The 14,736-nt window shown below is 35.2% G+C and overlaps 3 protein-coding genes across 4 annotated transcripts; 1 reads left to right on the forward strand and 2 right to left on the reverse strand.

Annotated features, from left to right (window-relative positions):
- Positions 1–276: 276 nt before the first annotated feature.
- Positions 277–2,329, forward strand: LOC125833348 (40S ribosomal protein S23). Its single transcript, XM_049512490.1, has 4 exons — positions 277–360; positions 1,579–1,734; positions 1,829–1,955; positions 2,040–2,329. Exons 1-4 carry the CDS (start codon positions 356–358, stop codon positions 2,178–2,180), a joined length of 429 nt encoding a protein of 142 aa, XP_049368447.1. The 5' UTR covers positions 277–355; the 3' UTR covers positions 2,181–2,329.
- Positions 2,330–3,439: 1,110 nt separating this feature from the next.
- On the reverse strand, positions 3,440–10,277 carry LOC125833460 (uncharacterized). 2 transcript variants are annotated; one of them, XM_049512626.1, is made up of 10 exons: positions 9,998–10,277; positions 8,392–8,556; positions 8,066–8,305; positions 7,886–7,920; positions 7,665–7,796; positions 7,228–7,369; positions 6,439–7,088; positions 5,483–6,137; positions 3,774–5,221; positions 3,440–3,626 (listed from the first exon to the last, which is right to left on the reverse strand). In XM_049512626.1, exons 1-9 carry the CDS (start codon positions 10,113–10,115, stop codon positions 3,801–3,803), a joined length of 3,558 nt encoding a protein of 1,185 aa, XP_049368583.1. In that variant the 5' UTR covers positions 10,116–10,277; the 3' UTR covers positions 3,440–3,626; positions 3,774–3,800. The 2 variants fall into 2 exon arrangements, with proteins under 2 accessions (XP_049368583.1, XP_049368581.1); XM_049512624.1 differs by having other exon boundaries at positions 3,774–6,137.
- A 2,718-nt stretch (positions 10,278–12,995) lies between these two features.
- LOC125833358 (probable F-box protein At4g22060) lies at positions 12,996–14,234 on the reverse strand. Its single transcript, XM_049512499.1, has 2 exons — positions 13,841–14,234; positions 12,996–13,804 (listed from the first exon to the last, which is right to left on the reverse strand). The coding sequence occupies exons 1-2, from the start codon at positions 14,232–14,234 to the stop codon at positions 12,996–12,998; spliced, it is 1,203 nt and encodes a 400-aa protein (XP_049368456.1).
- Positions 14,235–14,736: the final 502 nt, after the last annotated feature.

The raw sequence follows: 14,736 nt of genomic DNA on the forward strand, positions 1-14,736 counted from the left end.
AAGTAAAGTGATGTATCCGACTGATACATCACGTAAAGTAGAGAATTATTGTATTTTTTTCAAATTGTAGAGAATTTTAGAGAATATAGTAAAATAAGTTGTGTATTTAAGTAATTTTTTCCAAAAATTAAAGATCGCCTCAAAATACGAACATTTGTGCCAATGACCCAATTATTTTCAAATCAACTCTATTGGGCCCAAATATTTGATCCAAACAATTTTATCAGCCCAAATGTAGCCCTCTTCGTATATACATATATAGTCCCAAAATTCTTAGAATTAGGGTTTTTATTAGGCGGCAGACTCTTCTCCTTCAACCTCTGTAAACCGGAGTAGTCATCTTCAATCAGCAATCATGGGGTATGCTTTATTTTTCATTTGAAATTTTATACTGAACTTATTTTCTTGTGAAACATTTTTAAATTCTGTGTTTTTATAAACTAATTTTCTTAGTTCTTGATAATTGTTTGGTCAAGTACTAGTGTGATTGTTTATAGTAGTGAAATCTATGTGTTTAAGAACTTTTTTTTCATTTGGGTGTGTGGGTTTTATTCGAAAATGGAACTTTTTTTTATAGTTAATTATCTTAAAGGAGCCATTTTGATCAATTTTGCTGAGTGTTTGAGGAATTGAGATTATCGGATAGGTGAAAGTAGGAAGTTGTAATTTGTAATGACTGTAAAGAAGTGGACTTCAAAAGGGGGGTTTGGTGTTGGGGCAGTGGCAGTGGCAGATCCATGATTTTCATTTTCAAACAAAAATGTAGTGCTTAAGATTTGAACTTTGAATCTCTGGATAAATTTTGAACTTCCAAACCATGGAGCAAACTTCTAGTCTTGTGTTCAGGGATTCAAAATGTATATATATATAGGGTTCTGGTGGATTCATATAACTGACTCTAACTTATCTGGGATTTAGGTGTAGTTAATTAATAATTGGGACATATGTATGATGGATTGTGGCTGTTGGGAGTGGCGTACCCTGTGGTGGTATAGTTGAGGTGTGCTCAAATTGTAGATGGTTCCAGCACTGTTATTTTGAAATAAATAATAGATGTACACACATGGATCAGTGCACGAGCTTGTAATGGAGTGTATTTAACAAAAGTCCTTTGATTTTCTTGCACCTGATGCTCTCCAGAAGGAGCCAACATAGCTGCTGATGCAGAGTTAGCACTACCCTGCTTCCATCCCCTATCTCACCTTCTTTTCCTTTGTTGACATTATCGTTTGGTCACTAACGGTCTAATTAGTCATATTATCCTTCTTTGGAGGGTTGGTTTGCCTTCTCATCCAGCTTGAGGTTGGCCAGATGGGCTTTTGCTTTGATTACTCGTCCAAAATGGACAGCTCACATGTGCTCGAACTAAATTAGGAATATCTTATAGAGCCATGATTTAACTGATAGAGATTCGATGTGCTTCTCGAGTTCTAAGCTTGTGATAATTGTCTATGAACTTTTTCAATTCTTGTATAGTTCTATACAATTTGTCATCCAAATGATGAGTAACATCTTAGGTGGGAAGCGCATTAATAGAGTATTTCTACTAAGTAACTCCTGACATGGTTAAAAATACAGGAAGACACGTGGAATGGGAGCCGGACGCAAGCTGAAGTCCCACCGCAGAAGACAAAGGTGGGCTGACAAGTCCTACAAGAAGTCCCATCTTGGTAACGAGTGGAAGAAGCCATTTGCTGGATCTTCCCATGCTAAAGGCATTGTGCTTGAGAAGATGTACGTTCATCTTTACTCTAATTTTTCTGCTTATGTATCTTAAAAACATCGAAAATTGTATCTAACCTGTGAAGTTGCTATTATGTATTTGCAGAGGTATTGAGGCGAAACAGCCAAATTCTGCCATTCGTAAATGTGCTAGGGTTCAACTCATCAAGAATGGGAAAAAGATTGCCGCATTTGTCCCTAACGATGGTTGCTTGAACTACATCGAAGAAAATGTGAGTCTTTTGCTCTTTACATGTGTAGAGCGTTTTGCATTTTTCTGGTGTACGTACTGACTTTTTGAGTTCTTGATTTTGCAGGATGAAGTGTTGATTGCTGGATTTGGTCGTAAGGGTCACGCTGTGGGAGATATTCCCGGAGTTCGGTTCAAGGTGGTGAAGGTTTCTGGTGTCTCTCTTCTAGCTCTCTTCAAGGAGAAGAAGGAGAAGCCAAGATCTTAATTTACCTCTCTTTTTTCGCGAAAATACACCCTCAAGCCTGCAATGGACTTTTTAGCTTGTATTCGAGTTATTATTTTGTCAACTACTATTTAATTAGACATTGTACTGGAATTTTGGTTCATTAATTTTGAGTTTGACTGTTACCTTAATGTGCCATCCAACAAAAATTTGGTCTCTTGTTTGTGTTTCCTTCTTGTATGTCTGCTTTGATACATGAATCAGGTAAATTATACAGAAAAAAGTACAACTGCATAGTTTAGGTGTGTAATTGATAATTTCACCATACTTTGGTGTGTTTTTATGTTTTATTCTGAAAAATGTGTTCTTCGAGCCTTCTTTCTTGCTCTCATCTATGATGATTGGTCTCGAATGTGAAACTATTTAACACCAGTAATGTCGTATCAAAGATCCCCTCACGAGATGGGACACAAGAGTAATAGTCAGAAGGTCAATAAGGCAAGGTCTCAATGTTAAGTACTTGATGAGTTGAAAAAAAAAATTATTCTCATTGAATGTTTATAACATACTAAGTAACTTAACTACATGAATCATTTAAAGTTGATATGATAGGCATGATAAGTGGAAAATAGGAAAAATTATAGAAATTTCACCTTTTAGTTTACTTATTACCATTATCTCCTATAAGTTTTATAAATTTCCAAAATTCCTCATTTTTGCGCATCAAATTAGTGTATATCGGGCATCAAATTAATGTATCAACGCTTATATTATTGTATTTCGCGCATCAAATTAATATATCATGTATAAAATGTACATCAAATTAGTGTATCATGTATAAAATGTAATGTATCTTACTTAACGATTAATGTATCAACGCTTATATTACTGCATCCATTTGAGGAAATTCTATAATTATAAACTTTTAAGGGATAAATTGTAATTTTGCCTTAAAAGTATGTGATTTCTGTAATTTACCCAAAATAGGAAAATACTTGCCAATATTTATAACACATCAAGCAATTTAACTAGAAGAATCAAAGTTTATGTGCAAGGTGTATCTAACTTGCATGGACTCTTCCATATCGATGCAGCACATGCTGACATTTTTTAAGAGTCCGAGCAACATAGCAAGATATCCTCATGCAACATGATATTTATACAGCAATACATGTAATTCAAAACAGATGCATTTATCAGACATCTCCAACGAGGGTAGGAAAAAATGTACTTACTGATAGAAATTTTCTTGCATCTAGTGAGGTTTGACTGTGAATCTTACATAGAAAGACATTCAAGGTTTTTACATTCATGTAATACATAAATCAGTGCTTGCACAGACATATGTTCTCAAAAACCTTGATCTTAGCTCAACACGAAAAGAAAAAAAAAATCATGCATCACTTAAGCCTTCATCATGTGTGCTATACAAACGTGATGCTTTTGCCACCCCCGGAAACTAGCCTTGTTCTTGAAGCCTAAAAATCTCTGAAGATCAAAGTTAACACGCAATTAGCACATCAATATACCATTATATAAAAAGCAAAAGAGGTTAAAGATTAAGGTTTTCAGAAAAGTTCACTACATTTGGGAGAAAGATCTTTTCATGATAATATCAGGATTCACATCTTTTACCTCGCAATGAAGCATGCTTGGCTATCCTCATAAATTGTTGTTCTCTTTATGATCGATTTGCAAAGAAGGCAAATCTAAATCAATCTTCCCAACTACATGTCCAGCTCCTTCACAAAAATCAAGACAATCACCGGAAGAATTCTTAACAGCAAAGGGCATCCTTCTAACTGCTACCTCAGGGGTATTTAGAGACAAATACGCCAATTTGTTCATTAGGGATTCCACCTTATTGCTAAATGGGGTCATGCTGACTTCTTCTACCTGACTGTTTAATTGGTCCGCTTGATTTGCACACACATTTTTCTTTGCATTTGTTTTCTCAGGAGTATTCAAATCATCCTTGAGATCTACTCTACCTTCATCACCCCTGAAAGTTGAGTCATATTCTCTCTCAACATGATCAATCTTGGTATGTTTGAGGTCACCATTTACATCATCCTCCAGGTTCATCTCATTCATCTGGCTAGGCACGTCCAAATTATAATTAACATTGCACTGAACACCTACTCCATCTTCATCCTCTGTTTGACAGAGTCTAATGTTTTCAGTAATAGAAACCTCAACAGCCTTGATGTCAATCTTCTCAATAGTATCCAAGTTCATTTCATGCTCCATAACACCTTGTTTTTGACCCTTAGTTGCAGCCAAACCAGCAAGGATATCATTGTTCAAAACACTATGATTTTCACTCTCAATTGCAACCAAACCATCACCTGGAACATCTTCAACTGTATCAGGTCCTTCAGCCACAAAGTCCTTATTGTTCAAAGTACTTGCTACTCTTTGGCTTTCGCTCTTAATGATAACTGTATCATTGTTCAAACTGACTTGGTTTTCACTCTTCATTACAACAAAACCATCACCTGCAACATGTTCAACTGTGTCGGGCTCATCAGCCACAACTTCCTCTATTCTTTGGTGTTCACTCATAATCACATCTGTATCATTATTCACAATGACTTGATTTTCACTCTTAATTGCAAATAAACCATCACCTGCGACGTGTTCAACTGTGTCAGGTTCATCAGCCACAACTTCCTCTATTCTTTGGTGTTCACTGTTAATCACATTTGTATCATTGTTCACAGTGACTTCATTTTCGGTCTTAATTGCAACCAAACCATCACATGCCACGTGTTCAATTGTGTCAGGTTCATTGGCCACAACTTCCTCGTGAATATCATTGTTAACAATGACTTGCTGTTCACTCTTAATTGCAACCAAACCATCATCTGCAACATGTTCAACTGTATCAGGTCCTTCAGCCACAACTTCCTCATTGTTCAATATAGCCGCAACCAAACTAGCATCTGCAACATGCTCAACTGTATCAGATCCTTTGGCTATAACTTCCTCATTGTTCAATATAGCTGCACCCAAACTATCATCTGCAACATGTTCAACTGTAACAGGTCCTTCAGCCATAACTTCCTCATTGTTCAATATAGCTGCAACCAAACTATCATCTGCAACATGTTCAACTGTATCAGGTCCTTCAGCCACAACTTCATCATTGTTCAATATAGCCGCAACCAAACTAGCATCTGCAACATGCTCAACTGTATCAGATCCTTTGGCTACAACTTCCTCATTGTTCAATATAGCTGCAACCAAACTAGCATCTGCAACATGGTCAACTGTATCAGGTCCTTCGGCCACAACTTCCTCATTGTTCAATATACTTGCTATTCCTTGGTTTTCACTCATACTTGAAACCAAACTAGCATCTGCAACATGTTCAACTGTATCAGGTCCTTCAGCCATATCTTCCTCATTGTTCAAAGCACTTGCTATGCCTTGGTTTTCACCTTGAGTTGCAACCCAACCAGCACTTCGGATGTGATCAAATGGATCAGGTTCTTCAGCCAGAACATCCATATTTTTCGAAGTATTTGCTCCACTTATTGCATGTTGAACTTCAAGAGATAACTCAGGAATAAGAGTAATATCACTTGGACCACCAATGTGATTATCTGAAACATTTGACTTGTCTGAAGAAGATGCAGGAGAGCGGTGTTTCAGAGTTTCAGGCCTTTTATTTGCCCTAAGAGGAACTCTTACACTCTTAGCTTTCGTGTTTGAGTTTCCTTTTGGGCTACAGACGATAGTTTCAGTTTTGGGCACTGGACTAGCTGAACTGGATTGAGTGCCAGAGTGATTATCTGAAATATTTGACTTGTCTGAAGAAGATAAAGGAGAGAGGTGTTTCAGAGTTTCAGGCTTTCTGTTTGCCCTAAGTGGAACTTTTACACTCTTAGCTTTAGTGTTTGAGTTTACTTTTGGGCTACAGATGGTAGGTTCAGTCTTGTACAGTGCAGTAGACGAATTGGAATGAGTACCATTAGGAGTCCGGACTGCCTTCACCTGCTTAACAATGAGTTTTAACATTAAAATTTGGAAGCACACAGATTCAAGAATTACAAAGATTATTACATGTAACGCAAGATACTTTCATGAAGCTGCCAGAAAATTCCCTTGACTAAATGAAAGTCCTCCACTTGGTAATCATTTTTTCCAGACAAAAAAATCAGCAGACTTAAATACACCTATTCTCTTTCCACTTGGTAATGATCTTATCTCATAATACTAGATGTTGTCATCACATAAATCATTTCTAATGCAAGGACATGAAAATAGATACATATAAAAAGAACACTAAACTGACCCCATCAAAGTAACCCATCTTCGGGGATGGCATGCGCAATCCTGTTGGTTTCATCATAGAGGCTGGACGAGAAACTGAGCCTGCTTGCTTTAAACTCTCTCTAGGTAAAGTTGTTCCCCTAATTTCGGGCTTATCTGACTTCTGATCACTTAAATGATTGTTTATATCCAAAGTTGAGGTGTCACTATCAAAAGATCTGCAGGAGCTGGTGTCAAAGCTAGTCCTTAACCTGCTTGACCTTTGGATCGCAGAAGATGATGATGATACAGAAGACCACTCACTAATAGAACTAGCAGGCGATATATTTGCGTTGATCTTAGAAGACATCAGATAAGCTGAGACAGCAGAATTCCCAGATGGTAGTTTACTCTTCACCGCGGCTTTTGAAGGGGTTTTGAGTTTTGCACTTGCAGAAGGTTGAGCAATAGGTTTGCTATCAACCTTTCTCCTCGCTACAGGAATTGAAGACTTAGCTGTCTTGTCAGATGAAGTACTTCCAGAACTATCACTTGAAGATCTTGTTGCATGCATTTTCATTGCAGGTGAAGATCCCACAGAAGATGGCTTCACCAACGTAGTAGGTTTGGGCAACACCCTACTAGTTTTATTTAAGGCAGATGCTTTTGGTGTCTGAGCCCCTCTAACAGAAGCTGCAATTTCCCATTAAACTATCTAGGTCAGAAAAAATGTTTAAGAAAGTGTTACAAACCATAAATGATTGAAGACAGCTATTACTCATCCTTTACTCAGAAATTAATCCAAAATTTCACAAAGTCTTTTACCACTTACCTGTACTGATTTTCATGCTGTCATTATCTGTTTTGACTCGTGTGATATCCAAAGAAGCCCTTTTGGATGCAGAAACAGGTTGCAACTTTGTGTTAACTTTTGGAGGCTTTAACGATGCTCCACTTGTCGTTCTACTGATAGACTTCATTAAACAACAGAAAGCAATGTCAGTAAAATATCAGAAGTCCCAATTCTTTTGCTAATCAATCAATACTTTCAAATCCTACAGCTAGCAGACTCAAAAAAAGGGAAAATTGAAGATGAATGATGATATTTTCTTTAAATATAAGGAATTTCTTTTAATTGGCTATAGAAAAGAAAATATGGGAAAAACAGTATTTCTAAACCTAAGGGAAAATATGAAAATATGATGACACTGTAAGGAATATTGTTTGAGCTGGCTAATAGAAATGAAACTTCAAAGACAAATTACATGCCTGTGTGACTTGTGCCTTATCCTGGTTCAACCCTTTACCCAATCTTTGTGTTCCTGTAATTTGCTTTGGCTGACTTTTTGGTATCCCAGCTTGTGCTCCAATGATTCTTTTTGGAGCAATTTTTGGCTTCATCTGACATTAGAGAATATAGACAATAATTGTTAAGAAATATAGAAAAGTAACTAAATTTTCAGATGTCATCTCTACAAAATTAAACTTACCCTATCTTTTGAAGCAAGATCCACTTTCTTTGCAGCTGTAAAAAAGATTAATATTAGATTGGAATAACGTGCGAGAAATATGCATATCTTTATGATGATTGAAACTTCAACTCAAAAGAAATCTGACCCTATAGGAAGTAACCCTTCTCCCACTCCCACTCTCAAATACTATTAACTTACAAGAATTAGCTCCATTATCGGTCTTTGCAAATAAATCCCCACTAGTTGGAATGGCCACCTTCTGGATTGAGGCTCTTATATCTCCAAATAACTCCGATTCAATATGTTCTAGTGTCAAATTATCACTTTCCAACGTGGAGATTGAATCAAGTGATTGTCGCACATCCTCCTCAATCATAGGTAAAGTTTGTTTATCACCTCCCTTAATCATGCAGGACAACTCATCGGCATCAAGCACACCTGAATATGTTGTTAGTAAACTTGAGTTTGCAGTACAGGATTAGATAAATAAATCCCCCTTAATACGAACTATAAACAAAAGCTACCTGCATCTGTAAAGAAAGCACTATCCCAAGCTAAACTTTTGCGTAAATTGACCTTTCCTTTTCGTCTGGCCTTCTCAGGTTCCTTTGACTCATGCAGCTGAGGGAACTGCTCGTCATGGTTACCTTTACCAGCCATGTCCATTTCCTCTTGAATATTAATAGCTCCTGAAAACACCAAGATTCTAGCCTCAGTCTGATTTGCTAAACAGCACAAAACAAAAATAATTCACACACAATGTACAATTTCGTGTATGCAGATGTGACTTAGTACCACTATCTGAACACAGATGAAAAAAGAAACGAATTGAAGCAGCATAAGCAAAATAAAAAGTTTTTAACTCTAATAAATTGTCATAAAAACCAAGGAGGAGAGTGAAAAAGGTCCACCCTTTGAGGCTTTATCGAGAAGTTTAGCAACTCTAAATCTCCATCAGGAAGCAACAACGCTAGCTATTCTTTAAGTTCTTTCAGTTACAGAATTCCACATACTAGAAAAGATCCAAATAGAGTTGAACAAAGTAACATCGCGCAGGCATAATTATAGCAGGGTCAGGATATTCCCATCCTTAGTATCGGATGTAAGGGCTTCCCCTCATCCAGCTCTCTACAGGGTAATCTCCACTAGCTGCTTCATAAAAGGTCAGCACCCTTTTTCATTTATGAGTTAAATGAGCTGGTTAGGTCCATTCCCACATTAAGTGATTATAATTCAGAGACATCCCAAATACAAAAAAGAAATAACACTCCATGAGCTCTTTAGCTCATGGGCCATCAATCAAATAGGATTAACAGATTACTTCTTTTCCAACAAAACTACTATCAAAAGGCTCAGAAAGCATGTCTAAATCCCTCGTAAGTGCTTCTCAGCCCCCAGCACGGGCTCAAAAGTTTAAGGAATAAACATGCATGAAGCCCAAATTAATAAACTCCAAGAAAATGTATATCAACCTCAAGCTACTTAGTCACTTTTTTCAATCAGCTGATTTGTTCCTTCAAGACATTTGAGGTGGGATGGATCAACCTGGAAACTCCTGATATTCCACACATTAATTCAAATGAAATCACATTAAACAGCCAAAGGGTGCGAGAAAACTCAATTTATTCCAGATCTTCACATACCCAGTGTAATCCCACAAGTAGTGTCAGGGGAAGGTAGAGTGTACACATACTTTACCTCTTACCTAGAGAGGTTATACCCTCAAAGAAAACTACTCTTTTTATTCAATAGTTCAAACACTAAACAAAGAATCAAAAACTATAAATAAAGTAAACAAAATCCACAACTGAAGAATTGAATTCATTAAAAACCCAAAAGGGTACAAGCTAATTTCCCTTCTTTTTCCAGATCTTGTCAGAAAGACTATCTTTTTCTCTAATCCCACAGTTTCAAATCTATCCAAAACAGCTTCTATATCACCCAAATTAGGGTAAAATCTGCATACACACTAACCTCTTCATACCTCACTAGTACAATTACACTAGCTATATCATCGTTGCTGTAATTTCAAGACTAAACAAAGAAAAAAAAACAGGTTTGTAAACAAAACTAACAACTAAAATCAACAATCACCCAAAAAAAAAATTAAAAAAATGGAATGGCAGGAACCTGAAGATGGGTATTCTTCAAGACCCCAAGAAGGGAGAGGAGAAGATGAATTTCCGATAAGATTGTCATTTTCCGATGAGAAATCAATGAGACTAAACTCATTCACTTCAAGATCCATTTTTTTCACTCTTTTCAATGAACCCCAACAGTACAAATCCAAGCTAAAATTTGATTTTGAATCTGAATTTGATTTCAAAATTGAATGGATCTTTGATGATAATAAGAGAAAAAGGATAAAGGGGTTTCTGAGAAAGAAAAAAAAGTGCGATGATAGAAATGGGAGCGCTACAGCCAAAGAGGGAATATTTTTTTTGAATTGCTAACAAAGCGGTTTTTCAAAGAATTAGGGGAAATGAAAAATGAAATTTAATATTTCACTAGCCGTTTGGACTTTGGACCTATGGAAATGTTACCATCGTCATTTTCGTTTCGTTTCAATTTGTTTGACCTAATTTTAATTTTTATTTGTAGGGATTCTTTAATTTCAACTTTTATATGAGATGTTTGAGATTACGAAATTAAATGGCATTTGTTGTATTAGTGATTTTTTCTATTTTCTTAAATTTCGTGTCAAATTAAAATAAATCAAATAAATTGAAACGGAAAAGAATTTGAAATATTGAGTTGGTCATATGGACAATTGAAGTAAAAAAATGATAAATTAATTTATTTTATTTTTTTTATTAAAAGTGAGAAAAAGAAAAGGGTGATAGTTTGATGTATTAAGCTTCTTGTAATCACCTTGGATTAAGAAAAAGATTGTACCTCAAAATGAATGTGATGTATGGTTTATTCTAGACTCGAATTATTTTATTCAAACTAATATTTTGAATCGATAGACTTTATTTTTTAACTATAATTATCTTAAACTCAATTTTTTATTTCACCTATCTACCTTTTATCGTTTGCAACTGTAGGTTGATGTTACTCATGTTTAATAATTATATAACTGAAACAAACTTATAATACCAAAAATGGCAAAGATATAATTTCATATCATATGTTGAATTTGTGAGATAATTTCAACAAAAATTAAATTTTAAAAAAATCCGTAAGATAATGTGTGATAAAATCAAATGAGCTCAAGTTAACAAATTCAGCTTGGCTAATTAATAACGAAGTCTATTCATGCTAATATCTTTTATTTCTTCCTCGTTTTCTTTTAATTTTTAAAAACAAGTTTTTTATAGTCACACAGAAGTATTATGATAGATTTGCAATATCGATTTTGAAAGTGTGTTGAAAGCATCATTTTAGTTTACAAGATGCCATTTATGCATGTGCACTCACTGACCCGACTAATCCAAATTTGCAAGGCCTCGCAGAGTGTCCTTAAAGGAGGAAGGCTATATGTTAGTTCGAAGTCAAGACCTCCGGTTTAAGAGCGGGTGATGTTGTCCAGTAGCCTTCTAGTATAACAACATTTACAATTAGAACTAATTGAGCAACTTCCTCAACCTACCTGAATCACCTATGATCGTCATGTTTCCCAAGTTCAAATGTGAGACTTCTATTTAAGGCAAGGCCGTCTTAATCCCTAGGTCACTAAAGTCATCGCTTGGGGCTTCATATTTTTTTTAAAAGTTACTTATAAATATTATTTAAATATTTATATAGATATATATATATATATATATATATATATGTGTGTGTGTGTGTGTGTGTGTACTATGAGTGTTATGATTTCTATTGAGAAAATTGCATATAAAATCTAAATTTCGTAAAAAACAATTTGATGAAAAAATTGATAACCAAATCACAAAGTCCCTTGAAATTAGAGTTGATTACTTTATGTATATAGTAGATCAAGCTATTTTTTTCACTTCAAAATAGATTTGAACCAATGTTTTTGGTTTCTCAATGGTAAATTGAGATCACTAGGTGATGAGAATTTTAAAAAAAACATAGTCTTTAACCTTGAACTTTTTTGACACATAATAGTTATTATGCCATTATATTTATTTTTTGAATTAAAAATGCTAAGAGGAATAATACAAGTAGAAAATAATGATTTAATGAAATACTCAATCAAATAAAAGACATGATTCTTTTCCAAATACACATATTGCTTATTGAATAATGTTAATAGTTCCTCTAACCATTACCTCATCCAAAAGAATTTTTTTAAAACTAAAATTGATTAAATTGTATTTAAGATAAACAATGTCTCAACAGAGATAGAATGGATTAACTATATTATGAATTGAAAAGGAATTATTAAAACAAATCTATTACAATAATTAATGATTTCGCTTCAAAAAAAGTTAGAAAAATAGATTTTAAATAAAAATATATATAATGAAAAAAATAACATATTAGGACCTATCCCTTAAGTTTTGCTTTAAATCCCCAATCTTGTTGAGTCGATTTAAGAATGTAGTAAAACAACATTTACGATTAGAACCAATTGAGCAGCTTGTGTTGCTCCTCTCCATTTAACTGAATCACCTATGATCATTGTGTTTCTCAAGTTCGAATTCGAGACCTATGAACAGTAGAGAAATCTTTTCCGGTAGTTTTCTACTAAAACATCATTTACAGGTGTATGTCGAAATTAATCCAACATGGTTATTACATTGAAAGTGTAAGAGTCCATGCAACTTAGATACAATTCATCAAGTATACTGTAAGGATTCGTTTGACCACAAATAAATGGAATAATATTTCCTGGCTAATCGTAGTCATGTGTACTGGAATCCACTATCTCTGAACTTTTCTACAACTTGAAGTTCCTAAACGTTCCAGTCTATTTTTCTACTATATAAAACATTCTAAGTAGACAAAACAGTCAGCAAGTTAATTTCAGCTATGGCCACTAAGTTCACTATAAAATCCAGCAAAACACCTAATGAGGAATTCATCTTACTTCAGTTTTGAACGTCTAACGATGCTGCATACTTCCTTTTACGTTTCCAGGTACACAATGCTTTGCGCGGTGATGGCGAATACTGTAGGCAGTAACTCATGAGTAATGTACCAAAAATACTAAATTTCCTGACTAGCTGAAAGTAGTTTCGCAAATTGGACCATACTGAATATATAGAACACCATAACTCCTCATGATCATAATGATGGTATAACCCCAAGTTGGCGGACAAGGACGACTCAGTGATAATCCAGGATAAAAAGATTCAATACTTCCATCTTCAAGATTGTAAGCCCCTGTGTCTGTTCCACCGCCACATTCCAAAAAGTAGTTCTCTTCAAACCAATCGTCAGTAAAATAAATATGATTAGGCTTAACTCCGGTAAATTTAGTGGAATCAATGGAAGTTGCTCCATTGAGACCCAAAAAAATAGTTGAATCTCCCAAGTCGTTAATCTCTTTCAACTTACCTTCTATTGCATCTAATTCATATACTTCACATTTAAAAGTGTCCAGGCCATCTTCAATATTTGGACGCTTTCTACCAAATCGGACAACAAGTAATAGTGCATCATTTACCTCAACAAGATAGTATTGAACATCACCTTGTGAAAACAAGTCCCGATTATCGTTAAGATAAATCAAGCGCGATTCTACGCGTGGTTCAGGACCGTCTTGAACATCAATGATACCTATTTCAGCGCTCCAAGAAACAAGATAGAATCTGCTCTTGTAGTAAATCATATTGGAGACTCCACCGATTCTATAAACAATTTCAAATTCAGTCCAATTAATATCTCCAGGTCGCCAAAAAGCCAAATGATTAACATCTGTGTTATATGCAATGACGAGTACATAATCTGATGTAAACGATGGATTGGCAGATAAAATAGCGTTTCTGATGTAACGATATTCCTTTTCTTCTTCTTTTTCTTCTTCTTCTTCCTCCTCCTCCTCTTCTTCTAAACCTAGAAAACCACTTAAGGCAAATTGATTTGGAAGTTGAATTTGGGTACGTGAGAAAGGATTCAACAAACTGACCTCTTTTCCGTCTAATGATTGGGTGAGAAGCCATCCCATCTGATCAGACGGGAAACATTCTCGGCCTTTAGCCTCAGGGAGGTACAATCTACGCGAAACTTTACCTTTGGAAAGAGAGTAAAATTCTCGATAATCGTCATCTTTATCAGGGAGCATTAGTAAAGGAAGTTGGGGATAAAGCATATCAAAATTGTCCTTAGTAGAAGCTGTTCGCCATGAGGTACAAACACCACTGAAAGCAATGAAATCTTCCATCAGTTTAACATGCTTTGCAATCAGAACAAGGAGATCATGAGGCAATCCTGCCCAGTCCTCTGCCGCCGCCGCCATAGCTGTATAATGAGAATTCTAGGGCAAATAGCAAGGATTGTAAGAGTTGCAGCAATTTGAGGGCGTTTTATAATAGTAACAATTTGAGGGGTTTCCTATATTAACAAGGATTTGGAGTAGGCAAGCCCAATATGTTTTACTTTACCTTTTTAAAAATAATTATAGGGTTATTGAAGTTGAATAGCTATAAGTATGCTATTTACCAAAAATAACTACAGTTTATGTTTATATTTAGCTGTATTTTTTTAAAAAAAATTATTTATACAATGATACATTTATAATTATAATGCACTAAATAAGATATTTTTAGATAGGGAAAAAGGACGGATTTACCCCCGAACTTTAATAAATGGTATGTCTATACTCTCCGTTATACTTTGCGTCCACATAAGCCCCTGCCGTCCAATTATAGGTACACACATGCCCCTCTCACTAACGGACCCCTCATTTTTTACACGTGTCTTAATCCTAATGAACTACCCGTTTGACCTTTTTTTTTAAC

This window comes from Solanum verrucosum, unplaced genomic scaffold, assembly GCF_900185275.1.
Source record: "Solanum verrucosum unplaced genomic scaffold, falcon-dt-bn FXZP01000142.1, whole genome shotgun sequence".
NCBI lineage: Eukaryota > Viridiplantae > Streptophyta > Magnoliopsida > Solanales > Solanaceae > Solanum > Solanum verrucosum.